The sequence below is a fragment of the Schistocerca serialis genome, chromosome 1, assembly GCF_023864345.2.
Source record: "Schistocerca serialis cubense isolate TAMUIC-IGC-003099 chromosome 1, iqSchSeri2.2, whole genome shotgun sequence".
In the NCBI taxonomy this organism is placed as follows: domain Eukaryota; kingdom Metazoa; phylum Arthropoda; class Insecta; order Orthoptera; family Acrididae; genus Schistocerca; species Schistocerca serialis.
The window spans coordinates 1,146,662,035-1,146,681,030 of record NC_064638.1 but is presented as its reverse complement, the minus strand read 5'-3'; the positions used below and the strand labels follow the sequence as shown (position 1 = coordinate 1,146,681,030).

Here is an 18,996-nt window from a genome sequence, read left to right as displayed (position 1 = left end):
CTCCCAGCCACCATTGATGATTTGAAACGAGAAATAACAGCAGCTATCCAAACTGTTACGCCTGATATGCTACAGAGAGTGTGGAACGAGTTGGAGTATCGGGTTGATATTGCTCGTGTGTCTGGAGGGGGCCATATTGAACATCTCTGAACTTGTTTTTGAGTGAAAAAAAACCTTTTTAAATACTCTTTGTAATGATGTATAACAGAAGGTTATATTATGTTTCTTTCATTAAATACACATTTTTAAAGTTGTGGTATTCTTTTTGAATCACCCTGTATATAATATACCTTGAAAGTTAGAAATGTCTTTAGTAAACCAATCAAACGTCAAGTCTAATAGAAGTGTAGAATATAATAATTCAAGAATTCAAGAACGTCAATAACTGCCAGACGCCGCAGACGACCGAGGTGTCCAACCTGTACGCCGTAAGAGGACAATTAACCTGAGGAACGCGCAACAGCCACCGGCTACAACTAACAGGTACGCCACCTTAGCTGGAGACGTACAGTAGCTCAGTCTCCTGAACTCGCCGGGTCCTTCACGCCACCGGCGGCGGCTCCACCGACATCGAAGGTACCGCCCATCGTGATTCACAATTGTTCCGACCACGCCGAGCTGTCCACGGGGCTCGTGCATTTGATTTCTGGCGGCTTGCGAGTGGAGTACACTGGCAGTAGAGAGAAGTGTTACGTCGATACGTCTCAAGTTTACCGAAAGGTGTTTGATTTTTTGTCGGGCACACCAACTGCTATTCCATACGCACCAGGGTGCCTCTAACAAGGTTTTGAAGGCGGTCTTCAACGGTCTCCCACCTTCGGTCTCTGCGGGTGAAGTCCCAGAGGATTTACTGGCATAGATTTCTACAATTAACAATCAGTTCGAGCGTACACGACAGGAACACCTCCCCCCTGCCCCCACCCTCCCAGTCTGTGCGGTGACACTGTCAAAGGGTGACATCCACAGTACTATCTTTGGAGTTCGTTATGTTCTATCTATGAAGGTGAGGATGGAATATTACCGATCTCTCACCGAGCCCTTCCAATGCAAATGATGCAGGCGTTGGAAATACACACGACGAACCGTTGCTGGCTGCGGGCGCGTTGCGTAAAGTGTGGCGATATGCACTCCAGCAAGGACTGCAAACTTTCAACCTTCCGCAACGCTCCCCGCCTATGTGTGCGGGCTGCCAAGGACCACGTGCTGCAACCTGAAAAGGCTGCAGTGAATTTCAGAAGGCGCTTGAGTAGTTTCGGCCGTCGACGGCGAACCCACCTAACTCTCAAAGACCACCGGAGACTAACACCGACGGAGTAAGATGTGTAATGGCGGACGTTGCTGCAGCACGTACACAACACCCTTCTACGCCCCCGCCACGGCACCGGCCACGGCCAGCGTCTCCAGTTCGTGCAGACTGTACATTTGCTTCTACTTTACGAGGCCCACTGTGCAACACCGACCGTCCTGAGTCGAGGGCGAAGCCAGAAAAGGACGCAGATGCTGCGCTTACTGCGTTAAGGGGATATTTACTATCTTTTGGTTCAAAAACTCGATTTTTTAAAAATTGCATTTTTGGATCCGTACAAGTGTTTAGAATCCACCCCTCAAACGGTTTTTCCGAAAACGGAACTGAAATGTTATGCGCGGTTGAACAAAATAATGCACCTGTCTGAAATCGGCCTTTTTCACGCACCAGTTTTTTTCTTTCGGAGGACGAGTTATTGTACCGGTACTTGGGAGGAAACACACAAAATTCAAATGAAAGTTTGAAAGCGTGTGTTTGGAAGTTATCCCCCAAGCATTTGCATTCTGGCGCGAAGACTGGAGATTGCGACTTTCCTGGCAATGAGCAGCTGCAAGGAAGGGTATTCAGCAGTTCTGAAGACCATGACAACGATGGACGGCACCCTGGGACTCTATTTGACGCAGTTCGCCAAGCATTCGGACGACCATCGGATTGAAGGGACCGAAAACCGCTTGTCACCGGCCGTACGAGCGGCTCTGGAGCAGCGCAGGATGGCCCAGTTCGAGCAGAACGCCCTCTATGAGGAAGAGGAAGGACTAGTTTATGGATCCGGAATAGCAGATTGAACGTAAGTTGCGTAGTATTACATTTATATGTAGTCAAAACTTCAAACGCGTTTTTATCGCACGGTATGGTAACTTCAAATCTACTGAACCGATTGGCATGATTTTTACTTGCCCGACGAAGGCGAAAAATCGATGAGAAAAATCCTATTTTTTTCAAATGGCCGCCATTTTGTTTCCTATGGTCCAAATAACTTAAGCGAGGTATAACTCCTAAAGAATCTTATATACTTCGCTAACGTCAACTCAATTTTGATTTCAGACGAGCCGGCTGACCTGTGACATACCGCGCGTGGAGGTCTATATCGAAATTTTGTTTCGTTCCGACGGCACTTCCGCCTTTGCTCTTCCACATTTCCCGTCGAAAAAACTCCAGTTTGTAGAGGAAATATCAATAAACATTTTGGCCAAATTTGACATTGATATCTATAACACATCCCGAGAAAAAAATTCTCAAAGAACATGCTTTTTTCGGGCCAAAGATAGTAAACCTTCCCTTAAAGTTTCTTGGCAGCCAAAACTACTTCTACAACTTCATTGCCGCTGTGAAAAAAATATAGGTGGCGAAGGACAAGCTGTCGAAGATAGTTACACTGGTGAAAATACTAGCGCAGCTTGAGAGTCCAGACTAGCACGTATGACGGAATTTCGTATTTGTATGTGGAAAGCTACTGGTGTGCGGAATAATAAATTCGAACCGAAAGATTTTATCGCTCACCACAAGACTGACATTGTGCTGCTGTCTGAGACTCATCTGAATTTGACACCTGCGGAAATCAGAACATGGTGGGCTTCCGCTACGACCGACTCGAGGGACGTGGGTCTGGCACGGCCATCTACCTCTGCCGCAGCCTCTGTCACCGAGAAGGCACCGCTGCTGGACCCAGAAACAAACACCATTGCTGTCTGCACGGAATTAGGCGAACTGATATTTGTTGTGGCATACCTCCGCCCCAACGCTTAGCTCATCGATCACGATTTACGCGCCGTCCTCGCCCCTCGCGGAAAGACATAACGATGGCGACTGGAATGCGAAACGTTCCACGTGGAACTCCCCCACCCTCAACCCCAAAGACCTCCAGCTATGTCCTTTGGAACGGTAATTGGATTTGGAAGTTTAGGGTCCCACAGGGCAGGCCCATATTCCCCACCCCTGTCGCCAACTGCCGGATGTACTCAATACTGCCGTCAGCCGTGGGCTACAGATGGACCTCCGGCTCGAGACGGTCAGCGAATTATCTGCGGATCGTAGCCCTGTGGAAATTTTGGAAATTTCTGGTAAGATCCTATGGGACCAAACTGCTGAGGTCATCGGTCACTATGCTAACACACTACTTACTTTAACTTAAACTAACTTACGGTAAGGACAACACACACACACATGCACACACACACACACACACACACACACACACACACACACACACACACACACACACACACATACAAAACCGAGGGAGGACTCGAACTTCCAAAGGGGGAGCCGCGAGAACCGGGGCAAGGCGCCCCAAACCGCAAGGCTACTCCGCTCGGCTGTAGCCCTGTCCTGGCAAACCTATCCCGAACGAGATGTCAGCCTCAGCGAGTCTGCTGGGAAAGTAACTGGCCTCAATTCCACTGTTATGCGAACAGCAGTGTCGCCCCTACTTTGGAGGTTCAGACGCAGGCCCAAATCGATTGCCCTGTGAACTATCCCACACGCAAAAATTGAATAGGTACACCAGCTATCCTCCTTCACAGTAATGGAGGACCACCAGTCCTACGATCCACTGCCTTCTTTCACGAAGAACTTCGTTTACAGAAGAATCGTTCGCGCAAACTGTGGCAACGGACAAGAAACCCGGCTTCTACATCTACATCTATATTCATACTCCGCAAGCCACCTGACGGTGTGTGGCGGAGGGTACCTTGAGTACCTCTATCGGTTCTCCCTTCTATTCCAGTCTCGTATTGTTCGTGGAAAGAAAGATTGTCGGTATGCCTCTGTGTGGGCTCTAATCTCTCTGATTTTATCCTCATGGTCTTTTCGCGAGATGTACATAGGTGGGAGCAATATATTGCTTGACTCCTGGGTGAAGGTATGTCCTCGAAACTTCAAACAAAAGCCCGTACCGAGCTACTGAGCGTCTCTCCTGCAGAGTCTTCCACCGGAGTTTATCTATCATCTCCGTAACGCTTTCACGATTACTAAATGATCCTGTAATGAAGCACGCTGCTCTCCGTTGGATCTTCTCTATCTCTTCTATCAACCCTATCTGGTACGAATCCCACACTGTGAGCAATATTCAAGCAGTGGGTGAACAGGTCTACTGTAACCTACTTCCTTTGTTTTCGGACTGCATTTCCTTAGGATTCTTCCAATGAATCTCAGTCTGGCATCTGCTTTACTGACGATCAACGTTATATGATCATTCCATTTTAAATCACTCCTAATGCGTACTCCCAGATAATTTACGGAATTAACTGCTTCCAGTTGCTGACCTACTATATTGTAGCCAAATGATGAAGGATCTTTCTTTCTATGTATTCGCAGCACATTACACTTGTCTACATTGAGATTCAATTGCCATTCCCTGCACCATTCGTCAATTCGTTGCAGATCCTCCTGTATTTCAGTACAATTTTCCATTGTTACAACCTCTCGATATAGTACAGCATCATCCGCAAAAAGCCTCAGTGAACTTCCGATGTTATCCGCAAGGTCATTTATATATATTGTGAATAGCAACGGTCCTACGACACTCCCCTGCGGCACACCTGAAATCACTCTTACTTCGGAAGACTTCTCTCCATTGAGAATGACATGCTGCATTCTGTTATCTAGGAACTCTTCAATCCAATCACACAATTGGTCTGCTGGTCCATGTGCTCTTACTTTGTTCATTAAACGACTGTTAGTTACACAGACTGTAAAGGCGGTCCGACATCGCTTCTAGAATGGCGTACGGAGACGTGGCAAGCAAGATGTGTTCCTTCTTCCTACAGACCAGAGAAGAATGGGAGTTGGTCAAGAATTAATGGGCTGATCCCACTCCTAAGCCACCGCTCCGGGCTCCACAAGGGCATACAGATAGCCCTCTCACTACGTTTGTTACGGCTTCTGAACAACAGATGCTCTTGCGAGAATCGCTGACTGTTGTATAGCGGGAGTATGAACTTACTACCTTCCAGATCGTCGACAGGAACATCACCGCGAACGACCGTCTGCAACGGTGTTAAACGACTCCCAGGGAAGTGAGGGATATCATATGGAAACTGAATGGAAATAAGGCGCCAACCGTTACTGCACGTGTGGGTGGAAAAAATCGAGTACATCGCCGTCTTATAAATTGAGAAAACCTTTGATTAGAATGTGACTTGTCAGTAGTTACTGTCATTTGTGAAAACACCTTTCTTGAGAGGCCTGACAATAGCATATTTCAATACGTCTCGGAAAACAGCCATAATTAATGCAGTGGACAATGCTGTTGATGGCCAGTTTACGTTTGATGCACTTTAGGTCGTACAAAGTTCCATGCCAAATTTACCTAACATACCGAGATTTTTGTTAACGCTGGTAGGAGAGCCATACATGCTACCGGTCTCGAGTAAATACTGATGTGCAAGTTCTGAAACTTTCCCGGCGTATTTGTTCTTCCAGTAATTTCCGGGTAAGCACCCCGGTCCTATTCTTCCACGATATTTCAGTCCAGAGACGTCCGCCCATCTTCAGGTGAGTAGACAACTACTTGTCTAGACAAGTAGTTCAGGTGAGTGGACAACTACTTGCCTGGACAAGTAGATGTCGGATGTCTGTTACAGCTTTTCCCGTTTACAAAAGAAATCGAATTTTGATTTTAACACTGAACGACCTGCTGTAGCTTTATTATACTTGTAGTAGTAGGCTACAGTTAACGTTCTTTCTCCGCAATCCTCAATATTAATGCGATGCTTATCGTGTTTACATTTGACCAGATGTAAGGCTAAGACACACTTTGGAGCACTACTGACAGTTCTGAAAGACTGAGTTGCAGTTCTTCGGTGTATTCCGGCATTTGTTGTGTTATCACCCACTTAATTCGCCTCTTCCGCAGGAGTATAAGACGAAATACCACGCTTAGCAGGAAGTACCTACACTGAAAGCTACATGCGTATTCAAATACGGGGATATGTAATCAGGCAGAATACGGCGCTGCGGAAGGCAACGGCTATATAAGACAGCAAGTGCCTGGCGCAGTTGTTAGATCGGTTACTGCTGCTACAATGGTAGGTTATCAAGATTTAAGTGAATTTGAACGTGGTGTTAGCCGGCCGCTGTGGCCGAGCGGTTCTAGGCGCTTCAGTCTGGAATCGCGCTGCTGCTACGGTCGCAGGTTCGAATCCTGCCTCGGGCATAGGTGTGTGTGATGTCTTTAGGTTAGTTAGGTTTAAGTAGTTCTAAGTCTAGGGGACTGATGACCTCAGATGTTAAGTCCCATAGTGCTTAGAGCCATTTCAACCATTTGAACGTGGTGTTCTAGTCAGCGCATGAACGATGGGAGACAGCATCTCCAAGGTGGCGATGAAGTGGGGATTTTCCCATACTATCATTCCACGAGTAAATATCAGGAATCCGGTAAAACATCAAATATCCAACATCGCTGCGGCCGGAAAAAGATCCTGAAAGAACGGACCAACTACGACTCAAGAAAATCGTTCAACGTGACAGACGTACAACCCTTCCGCAGATTGCTCCAGATTCCAAAGTTGGGCCATCTACAAGTGTCAGCGTGCGAACCATTCAACGAAACACCATCGATATGGGCTTTCGAAACCGAAGTTCCACTCGTGCCCCCTCGATGACTGCACAACACAAACATTTGCGCCTTGCCTGGGCCCGTCAACACCGACATTGGACTGTTGACGACTGGAAACATGTTGCCTGGTCGGACGAGTCTCGCTTCACATTCTATCGAGTGGATGGACGTGTACGGGTATGGAGACAACCTCATGAATCCATGGACCCTGCATGTCAACAGGGGACTGTTCAGACTGGTGGAGGTTCTGTAATGATGTGGGGCGTGAGGAGGTGGAGTGATGTGGGACCCCTGATACGTCTGGATACGACTCTGACAGGTGACACGTGCGTAAGCATCCCGTCTGATCACCTGCATCCATTCGTGTCTGTTGTGTATTTCGACGGACTTGGGCAATTTCAGCAGGAAATACGAAAACCCACTTGTGCAGACGTGCTACAGAGTGGCTGCAGGCACACTTCTGAATTTAAAAACTTCCGTTGGCCACCAAACTCCGCAGGCATGAACATAAAGAGCATATCTGGGAAACCATGGAACGTGCTGTTCAGAAGAGATCTTCACCCCCTTGTATGGATTTATGGACAGCCTTGCAGGATGCATGGTCTCAGTTCCCTCCAGCACTACTTCAGACGTTAGTCGAGTCCACGCCACGTCGTGTTGCGGCACTTCTGCGTGCTCGCGATGGTCCTACACTATATTAGGCAGGTTTCGCCAGTTTCTTTGGTTTTTCAGTGTAGTTTTCTGGTGATTGCTCAACAGTACCTGTGAAATGTGTGACTGTGCTTTTATAAGAAATGAGGTGCATTTGTATCGACGATGTCTGGTTTTTATTCTGAATAACAATTCACGTTATCAGTTTTGCTTAATCCAGTACACAAATGGAATCAGTATCAAGATGAGCAATATAACATATTGGAAAACGTCAGTTAAAGAGAAAACTCTAGGGATGAATTCGATATTAACACTCTGCTGTGTCAAAATCTTAGTTATTCTTCGAGTTTTAAATCTGAGAAGCAGTATAATTCTAAATGTAGAGATTTGTTCGCGTAGATTTTTGTATTCTTGGAACAATTTTTCCTGTCGAACAATATATTACTCTCTTCCACATATCTTTCAGTGCAGGCAGACGCTGCAGAAGATTGTATTATTGTGATAAAGAAACTATTACTGGACACAATACAGTTAACCTAAAGATACTTTGAACAGTATGCGAGAAGTCGTCTGCAAACAGATGCTGCTATTAGTCAGCAGATCGAGATGTTAGTTTCAAAATGGTAGCATCATGCGCTGTCTATAGCATCTATGAGCAACTGTAACCGCTCAACACAGAGAAGACGGGATAGTAACACTGTTCTGTACAGTACGCGAAATAACTTGCCCCTCTTCTGGCAGCAGTGTTCCGTAGGTCTCTGGAGGACAAAAGCGCTGCTGGCGATTGGAAAAAAAGCACAATCACAACAGACGCACAAAACTATATATGTACTACATCTCTGACGTAGGTGGGTTGTAGAATTCGCGTATTACGGCATTACTGGAGGCCGCAAATATCCTCTGTAAGAGCCAACACGGGAGCCGAAAACGACGGTCGTGCTCGCTCTGCCGTCCACGACACCCAGACTGGCGTCCATGTTGATGCCGGGTTTCTCGACTTCCGGAAAGCATTCGACACAGTTCTGCACTGCAGCCTAACGAAGAAAATGTGAGAGTACAGATTACCCGAGCAACTATGTGACTGGATTGAACACTGTGTGTCATTCGCGTCAGAGAGAGGTCTTCACACGTGAAAGTCAGTTCGGCAGATCCCAAGGAATCACCAATTACACTATTGGCCATTAAAATTGCTACACCAAGAACAAATGAAGATGAGAAATGGGTGTTATTTGGACAGATATATTATACTAGAACTGACATGTGATTACATTTTCACGCAATTTGGGTGCATAGATCCTGAGAAATCACTACCCAGAACAACCACCTCTGGCCGTAACAACGGCCTTGATACGCCTGGGCATTGAGTCAAACAGAGCTTGGATGGCGTGTACAGGTACAGCTGCCCATGCAGCTTCAACACCATACCACAGTTCATCAAGAGTAGTGACTGGCGTATTGTGACGAGCCAGTTGCTCGGCCACCATTGACCAGACTTTTTCAATTGGTGGGAGATCTGGAGAATGTGCTGGCCAGGGCAGCAGTCGAACATTTTCTGTATCCAGAAAGGCCCGTACAGGACCTGCAACATGCGGTCGTGCATTATCCTGTTGAAATGTAGGGTTTCGGAGGGATCGAAGGAAGGGTAGAGCCACGGGTCGTAACACAACTGAAATGCAACGTCCAAAGTTCAAAGTGCAGTTAATGCGAACAAGAGGTGACAGAGACGTGTAACCGATGGCACCCCATACCATAACGCCGGGTGATACGGCAGAATGGCGATGACGAATACACGCTTCCAATGTGTGTTCACCGCGATGTCGCCAAATACGGATGCGACCATCATGATGCTGTAAACAGAACCTGGATTCATCCGAAAAAATGACGTTTTGCCAATCGTGCACCCAGGTTCGTCGTTGAGAACACCATCACAGGCGCTCCTGTCTGTGATTCAGCGTCAAGGGTAACCGCAGCCACGGTCTCCGAGCTGATAGTCCATGCTGCTGGAAACGTCGTCGAACTGTTCGTGCAGATGGTTGTTGTCTTGCAAACGTCCCCATCTGTTGACTCAGGAATCGAGACGTGGCTGCACGATCCGTTGCAGCCACGCCGTTAAGATGCCTGTCATCTCGACTGCTAGTGATCCGAGGCCGTTGGGATCCAGCACGGCGTTCCGTATTACCCTCCTGAACCCACCGACTCCATATTCTGCTAACAGTCATTGGATCTCGACCAACGCGAACAGCAATGTCGCGATACGATAAACCGCAATCGCGATAGAATACAATCCGATCTTTATCAAAGTCGGAAACGTGATGGTACGCATTTCACCTCCTTACACGAGGCATCACAACAACGTTTCACCAGGCAGCGCCGGTCAACTGCGGTTTGTGTATGAGAAATAGGTTGGAAACTTTCCTCATGTCAGCACGTTGTAGGTGTCGCCACCGGCGCTAGCCTTGTGTGAATGCTCTGAAAAGCTAATCATTTGCATATCAAAGCATCTTCTTCCTGTCGGTTAAATTTCGCGTCTGTAGCACGTCATCTTCGTGGTGTAGCAATTCAAATCGCCAGTAGTGTAGTTTTCGCAATACAGTGTCGAAAGTTCCATGAGGCTTTTTTGCGGATGTTGCTGTTGTATACAGAGAAATGGCGACGTTAGGAAATCGTAGCGAAATACAGGACGACCTGCAGAGGATCGAAGCTCGATGGAAGATGTAGGGAGTGAACCTCGACATAAAGAAACGTAGCGTGCTGCGTGTACATGTGTGATTGCACGATTGCAGAACCATCACTGCAGGCAGTTGCTTCCATAAGATGTACAGCAGTGTATGTATATGTCGGAGGGGTCTGAAGTCGAGCGACCGTGCAGAGCTGGTCACGGGAAGGGCGGATACCAGACTGAGATTCATTGGAGGAATCGCCAGGAAATGTGGTCCATTAAGGAAGGAGGTAGCTAACAGAACCCTCGTCCGACCAGAGCTCTAATGCTGGTCGTCAGTATGCGATCCGTACCAGACAGGACTGATACAGGAAACAGAAAAGACCAGAGGAAGAGCAGCACGTTTCGTTACAGGTTCAGGACGAAAGCGTCAGAGAGATGATCGACCAACTCCAGTGGCAGACTGCAAGGGAGGCGTTCTGAATGACGGTGTGGTTTATTATTAAAGGTTCGGATACTTTACGTTCGTTTCTTCCTCCTACGTATGCCTTGTGAAAAGACCACGGAGATGAAATTGGTGAGATTCTAGCCCGCTCTGAGGTTTACTGACAATCGTTGTTTCAGCAACCTGCTGTGACCGTAGAAAATTTTTATTTTTTATTATTGCTTTTGTGACCATAATAAGAGTCCAGGCTCCGTAGGCAAACAGCGAGCCGACATTAAAAATTAATCCACCAGGACGTAGGGACAACATAAGCGGCGGAGGCTGCCAAGTATGGCTTGTTGATGAAATAACTTAGTGTTTGACTTCCTGCCAGAGGAAGCAGCACGAATCAAACTTGCGCAATGGAAGACACAAAAACCAGGGCGATAATACAGCAAGAGAGAGTGTCAGTCACGTGCAGAAAACACTCGTATGGAACCAAATTAAGTTGTGTGCAGCTAGAAACGAAAGTGACGTGTGGAACCGAAGGCATTCTTGCGCAAGCCGACCAATTAGAAACGAGGGTGTCGTGTGGAACCATAGGCGTTCTTGTTCAATTCGATCACTTAGAAATGAAAGGGTCGTGTGAAACAAATGAACTCGTGTGCGCCCAAGTACACGAGAAACGAAATAAAAGGCCAGACAGTGGAACAGCTAGAAGCAGAGATTCAGATGCAGATTCAGAGCCATTGCCGGCAGTTTGGAGATTCCGCAGCGAGACGCCAGCGGGGCCGGGTAGGCCCATAGCAGCCGATACAGCTGATAAAGACTTCAACTACGAGAAGACGGTGATAGACCCTGGTGGACACTAAGGTCAAGTAGGATTTTTAGAGTTTCATTGGAATAGTGTCGAACAGAGGCTGTCAGTCTTTGTCTCAATTCCTTAGAGAGGTTTCAGTGCTAACCAAGAACAAGTGATTGCATTGTACTCGTTTCTTATATGTACCGGCAATTAGCTTTGAAGTAGCAAGTCCGAATAAATAGACTGAATCTTACTAAGGGGTTTATGGTCCAACACCTCACATAAGTATAAGTGAGGATAATCTTGATAGTTGTTGTTGTTGTGGTCTTCAGTCCTGAGACTGGTTTGATGCAGCTCTCCATGCTACTCTATCCTGTGCAAGCTTCTTCATCTCCCAGTACCTACTGCAATCTACATCCTTCTGAATCTGCTTAGTGTATTCATCTCTTGGTCTCCCTCTACGATTTTTACCCTCCACGCTGCCCTCCAATACTAAATTGGTGATCCCTTGATGCCTCAGAACATGTCCTACCAACCGATCCCGTCTTCTGGTCAAGTTGTGCCACAAACTTCTCTTCTCGCCAATCCTATTCAATACTTCCTCATTAGTTATGTGATCTACCCATCTAATCTTCAGCATTCATCTGTAGCACCACATTTCGAATGCTTCTCTTCTCTTCTTGTCCAAACTATTTATCGTCCATGTTTCACTTTCATACATGGCTACACTCCATACAAATGCTTTCAGAAATGACTTCCTGACACTTAAATCTATACTCGATGTTAACAAATTTTTCTTCTTCAGAAAAGCTTTCCTTGCCATTACCAGTCTACACTTTATATCCTCTCTACTTCGACCATCATCAGTTATTTTGCTCCCCAAATAGCAAAACTCCTTTACTACTTTAAGTGTCTCATTTCCTAATCTAATTCCCTCAGCATCACCCGACTTAATTCGACTACATTATCATCGTTTTGCTTTTGTTGATGTTCATCGTATATCCTCCTTTCAAGACACTGTCCATTCCATTCAACTGCTCTTCCAAGTCCTTTGCTGTCTCTGACAGAATTACAATGTCATCAGCGAACCTCAAAGTTTTTATTTCTTCTCCATGGATTTTAATACCTACTCCGAATTTTTCTTTTGTTTCCTTCACTGCTTGCTCAATACACAGATTGAACAACATCGGGGAGAGGCTACAACCCTGTCTTACTCCCTTCCCAACCACTGCTTCCCTTTCATACCCTTCGACTCTTTTAACTGCCATCTGGTTTCTGTACAAATTGTAGCCTTTCGCTCCCTGTATTTTACCCCTGCCACCTTTAGAATTTGAAACAGAGTATTCCAGTCAACATTGTCAAAAGCTTTCTCTAAGTCTACAAATGCTAGAAACGTAGGTTTGCCTTTCCTTAATCTTTCTTCTAAGATAAGTCGTAAGGTCAGTATTGCCTCACGTGTTCCAGTGTTTCTACGGAATCCAAACTGAAACTTGATAGAAACTAACCAAACTTTTCTGCCTATTGCAGTTCTGTAACCTATTTTCAGGAAACTTATTTGCTTCAAACCAAGGAGATTCTCTCCCTCTCATCTCCGATATAAAGGTTGACAGTAATTTATAACTAACCCATTGTCGCTAACGTCCCGATTGCGCTACGCAGTTCTCACCTACTTCATTCGGGTACAGTGAGGCTGAGCCGGGACGCGACAAACCGAACGCGACTGGAACGGGAGGACTAAGAATGATACACAAAGTACTCTCCACCACACACCGCAAGGTGGTTTGTGGAGTATAGTCCGTCGGTAAACTAAGAGCGAGCGAGCGAGTCCCCACTCTGCCAACCCACCTACGTCACTGGGCGCTTCTACAGGCTGTTTCACAACGTAGTACCGGCCCTGCCGCTCCGCGCGATTTAAATCTGTGGCGACGCCGTATACAGATACGTCTGGGCTGCGTTCATTTTTAGACAAATGCATTAAGACCATAAGGAAAACAAAAACGATAGCTTCTTCCGAAACACAACATACACTCCTGGAAATTGAAATAAGAACACCGTGAATTCATTGTCCCAGGAAGGGGAAACTTTATTGACACATTCTTGGGGTCAGATACATCACATGATCACACTGACAGAACCACAGGCACATAGACACAGGCAACAGAGCATGCACAATGTCGGCACTAGTACAGTGTATATCCACCTTTCGCAGCAATGCAGGCTCCTATTCTCCCATGGAGACGATCGTAGAGATGCTGGATGTAGTCCTGTGGAACGGCTTGCCATGCCATTTCCACCTGGCGCCTCAGTTGGACCAGCGTTCGTGCTGGACGTGCAGACCGCGTGAGACGACGCTTCATCCAGTCTCAAACATGCTCAATGGGGGACAGATCCGGAGATCTTGCTGGCCAGGGTAGTTGACGTACACCTTCTAGAGCACGTTGGGTGGCACGGGATACATGCGGACGTGCATTGTCCTGTTGGAACAGCAAGTTCCCTTGCCGGTCTAGGAATGGTAGAACGATGGGTTCGATGACGGTTTGGATGTACCGTGCACTATTCAGCGTCCCCTCGACGATCACCAGTGGTGTACGGCCAGTGTAGGAGATCGCTCCCCACACCATGGTGCCGGGTGTTGGCCCTGTGTGCCTCGGTCGTATGCAGTCCTGATTGTGGCGCTCACCTGCACGGCGCCAAACACGCATACGACCATCATTGGCACCAAGGCAGAAGCGACTCTCATCGCTGAAGACGACACGTCTCCATTCGTCCCTCCATTCACGCCTGTCGCGACACCACTGGAGGCGGGCTGCACGATGTTGGGGCGTGAGCGGAAGACGGCCTAACGGTGTGCGGGACCGTAGCCCAGCTTCATGGAGACGGTTGCGAATGGTCCTCGCCGATACCCCAGGAGCAACAGTGTCCCTAATTTGCTGGGAAGTGGCGGTGCGGTCCCCTACGGCACTGCGTAGGATCCTACGGTCTTGGCGTGCATCCGTGCGTCGCTGCGGTCTGGTCATAGGTCGACGGGCACGTGCACCTTCCCCCGACCACTGGCGACAACATCGATGTACTGTGGAGACGTCACGCCCCACGTGTTGAGCAATTCGGCGGTACGTCCACCCGGCCTCCCGCATGCCCACTATACGCCCTCGCTCAAAGTCCGTCAACTGCACATACGGTTCACGTCCACGCTGTCGCTCCATGCTACCAGTGTTAAAGACTGCGATGGAGCTCCGTATGCCACGGCAAACTGGCTGACACTGACGGCGGCGGTGCACAAATGCTGCGCAGCTAGCGCCATTCGACGGCCAACACCGCGGTTCCTGGTGTGTCCGCTGTGCCGTGCGTGTGATCATTGCTTGTACAGCCCTCTCGCAGCGTCCGGAGCAAGTATGGTGGGTCTGACACACCGGTGTCAATGTGTTCTGTTTTCCATTTCCAGGAGTGTAATAGAGTAAATAATATTAAGATAAGAAGTCAGGATTGTACTACAAACATAGCACCGAATGCCTGTTTATGTGAATGTATTGTATGTTCCTCTATTGCTATTCGTAAAACGATCCCCATATAATGGAATCAATCTGTAGAATTTAAGGCTTGTTCTTACTTTGTGTTTCTACTAAAAGGTAGAAGTTTTCTTTCAAGGACTTGCAACACGAAGAGTGTTTAAAAGGTAGCCAAAAATTTATGATTTTGTGTATTGTATGAGTCCTATTTGCACTACTTTCTTGTCACTGTGTTCGTAAACATGTCTCAAAAGTATGTGTACAATGTTATGCATATTGGGTACTTATTCTGTTGTCAGCTGTCAATAGGTTACATGTGTTTTGAATAAAAACAGATTAGAGAATCTGCATTAAATTTTGATATAAGAATGGAATAAATTGTATGAAATTTTTAGAGACGTTAAATATTGCTTTTGATGAGTCTGTATGTGAGTGAACCAAGGGCACACAAGTGGTATAAACATTTCAAAGCAGGCCTTAAAGGACAGCAGTTTTACAAGCATGGATGAGATTAAAAATGCACAGTTAAGAGATCTATAAACTATCGTGGAGAAACAGTTCCTAAAGAATTTCGGGAACTGGAAAAAGCACTGGCGCAAGTGTATAGTATGTAATGGGGAATATATTGAAGAGGATAACATTGCTGTAGATTAAGAAATAATGTTCTTACCAAAAAATAAAAATTAATGTGTGAACGCACCTCATATGTCAAGCTTTTTGCTTAGAAGTCCAGAATCGATACACATGTTTTGAAGAAAATTTCAGCAGTGTTTAGAAAAGCTATTGAGCACATATTTCAAGCACTATGTCTCAGAATCAGGTAAATAGTGACCGAGATAGAGATTTAGTGTTCCATAAGCATCAAAGGTGTTACGTGATTTTGAAACGGTCTATAACGATCGGTTTCCTCCCAAGATTATTAGTTTTCCTTCATGGCGATTCCATTAAACTATGCGGCTTATTTTCGCGTTCGTTCCTTATGTGTCCTATTGGGTGAGGCTGACGTTTGCATAGATTGCAGCCCTTTAATTGGGACTGGTAATATTAGCTAACAGTTCTTTTTGGGCTGCCTCTTTAATTTACGCTGTAATAACATTAGAGACGATCGAAAGCTCGTTACTCCGCAAATACATCCTCTTCTTCGTATTCTGCACATTTTCTTGCAATGCTAGACGATTATCCATCACTTCCGGATATCGAAGTACATCAGTAAGTATACAGGGTGTTACAAAAAGGTACGGCCAAACTTTCAGGAAACATTCCTCACACACAAAGAAAGAAAATATGTTATGTGGACATGTCTCCGGAAACGCTTACTTTCCATGTTAGAGCTCATTTTATTACTTCTCTTCAAATCACATAAATCATGGAATGGAAACACACAGCAACAGAATGTACCAGCGTGACTTCAAACACTTTGTTACAGGAAATGTTCAAAATGTCCCCCGTTAGCGAGGATACATGCATCCACCCTCCGTCGCACGGAATCCCTGATGCGCTGATGCAGCCCTGGAGAATGGCGTATTGTATCACAGCCGTCCGCAATACGAGCACGAAGAGTCTCTACATTTGGTACCGGGGTTGCGTAGACAAGAGCTTTCAAATGCCCCCATAAATGAAAGTCAAGAGGGTTGAGGTCAGGAGAGCGTGGAGGCCATAGAATTGGTCCGCCTCTATCAATCCATCGGTCACCGAATCTGTTGTGGAGAAGCGTACGAGCACTTCGACTGAAATGTGCAGAAGCTCCATCGTGCATGAACCACATGTTGTGTCGTACTTGTAAAGGCACATGTTCTAGCAACACAGGTAGAGTATCCCGTAAGAAATGGTGATAACGTGCTCCATTGAGCGTAGGTGGAAGAACATGGGGCCCAATCAAGACATCATCAACTATGCCTGCCCAAACGTTCACAGAAAACGTGTGTTGATGACGTGATTGCACAATTGCGTGCGGATTCTCGTCAGCCCACACATGTTGATTGTGAAAATTTACAATTTCATCACGTTGGAATGAAGCCTCATCCGTAAAGAGAACATTTGAACTGAAATGAGGATTGACACATTGTTGGATGAACCATTCGCAGAAGTGTACCCGTGGAGGCCAATCAGCTGCTGATAGTGCCTGCACACGCTGTACATGGTACGGAAACAACTGGTAGTAGCACTCTCCATACAGTGACGTGGTCATCGTTACCTTGTAAAGCAGCAACTTCTCTGACGCTGACATTAGGGTTATCGTCAACTGCACGAAGAATTGCCTCGTCCATTGTAGGTGTCCTCGTCGTTCTAGGTCTTCCCCAGTCGTGAGTCATAGGCTGGAACGTTCCGTGCTCCCTAAGACGCCGATCAGTTGCTTCGAACGTCTTCCTGTCGGGACACCTTCGTTCTGGAAATCTGTCTTGATGCAAACGTACCGCGCCACGGCTATTGCCCCGTGCTAATCCATACACCAAATGGGCATCTGCCAACTCCGCATTTGTAAACATTGCACTGACTGCAAAACCACGTTCGTGATGAACACTTACCTGTTGATGATACGTACTGATGTGCTTGATGCTAGTACTGTAGAGCAATGAGTCGCATGTCAACACAAGCACCGAAGTCAACATTACCTCCCTTCAACTGGGCCAACTGGCGGTGAATCGAGAAAGTACAGTACATACTGACGAAACTAAAATGAGCTCTAACATGGAAATTAAGCGTTTCCGGACACATGTCCACATAACATCTTTTCTTTATTTGTGTGTGAGGAATGTTTCCTGAAAGTTTGGCAGTACCTTTCTGTAACACCCTGTATAGTCGCTGCGATCACATATGCTTTAATAAAAATATTGCTACTGCAATCCCCACTCCTATTATATTCAATAAATACACAAGCTCTCCGTAGTTTTCATTGAAGACACTTTTTTCAAACCGTCTTTTTACCTCTCCTAATCTACATCTACATGGATACTGTGCAAATCACATTTAAGTGCCTGGCAGAAGGTTCATCGAATCACCTTCACAATTCTCTACTGTTCCGATCTCGTATAGCGCGCGGAAAGAACGAACACCTATATATTTCCGTACTAGCTCTGATTTCCCCTATTTTATCGTGGTGATCGTTTCTCCCTATGTAGGTCGGTGTCAACAAAATATTTTCGCATTCGCAGGAGAAAGTTGGCCGTACCTTTTTTGTAACACCCCGTATAAAGTTAACTCACTGACACTGGCAACTAAGATCCCACGAACAGAAACGACGTATATCACTGCACGCCGATCTACACCGCTAGACAGGTAACGGGCAATACATTTTGGGTGCCCCTGTAGGCTGGTGGCAGCGTTCTTCCGGGAAAGGCCGCTTCCCCCACCAAAAGCGCTGCTCACTCTTGAGTTTACAGACAGAGTATACAGGCGTAGATGTAGGTGGAGGCGTGCTCGGACGTGGTACGAGCAGCTAGCGTGAGGAATAGCGCCAGTGTCGCATCCTGTGGTGACGGGCGCTGGAGGGCGAGTAGGGAGGGCGGCCCTCGCGTGGGGTGGGAGGCGGCGGCGGCGGCGGCGGCGGCACTTGAGTCGCGGCCGCAATGGCGCCGGCCCCCGGCACCGGGCACCTGCTCCCAGCCGCCGCAGCTTCGTGCCCTGCCGACCGCCGACCGCCGACCAGCCGATCTTTTGACTCGCGCAGTGCGAGGGGGGAGTGGCGGGGGGGAGGCGCCGGGGGCGGCCGCACCAACTTCACCTGCCCGCCAAAACACGCGGGGCAGGGGGCGGCCGGTGGAGGGGATGCGCGGCCAGCGATTGGCCGGCGCGCCCCAGGGAGACACCCCTCGCCTGCGGCCGTCACCGCCCCGCGAGTGTATATATGGGGGCGCGAAGCGGCGGCGGCGGCACATCAAAAGTTCAGCGGCGAGCCAGCGAGCGGCGGCGCCACAGACGGCACGCTGCCCCTCTGCTCCAGACACACGCCGCCGCCGCCCCCGCCGCTCTGCTACCGGGAGCTGCCGCAGCGCTGCTGCATGCGGAGGATGGGCACAGGTAGGTCACAGCCAGCCAGCCGCAGCAGCCCCAACTGTTTTCACAAAACACACCACTTCTGCATCTTCTGTCAG

The 18,996-nt window shown here is 47.4% G+C and overlaps 1 protein-coding gene across 1 annotated transcript in view; it reads left to right on the top strand.

Annotated features, from left to right (window-relative positions):
- Positions 1-11,229: 11,229 nt before the first annotated feature.
- Positions 11,230-18,996, top strand: part of LOC126456063 (COUP transcription factor 1-like) — a 187,983-nt gene continuing 180,216 nt past the window's right edge. Inside the window, exons 1-2 of the mRNA XM_050091821.1 lie at positions 11,230-11,392; positions 18,509-18,922. Coding sequence (XP_049947778.1) covers positions 11,230-11,392; positions 18,509-18,922 — 577 coding nt within the window. The remainder of the gene's footprint in view (positions 11,393-18,508; positions 18,923-18,996) is intronic.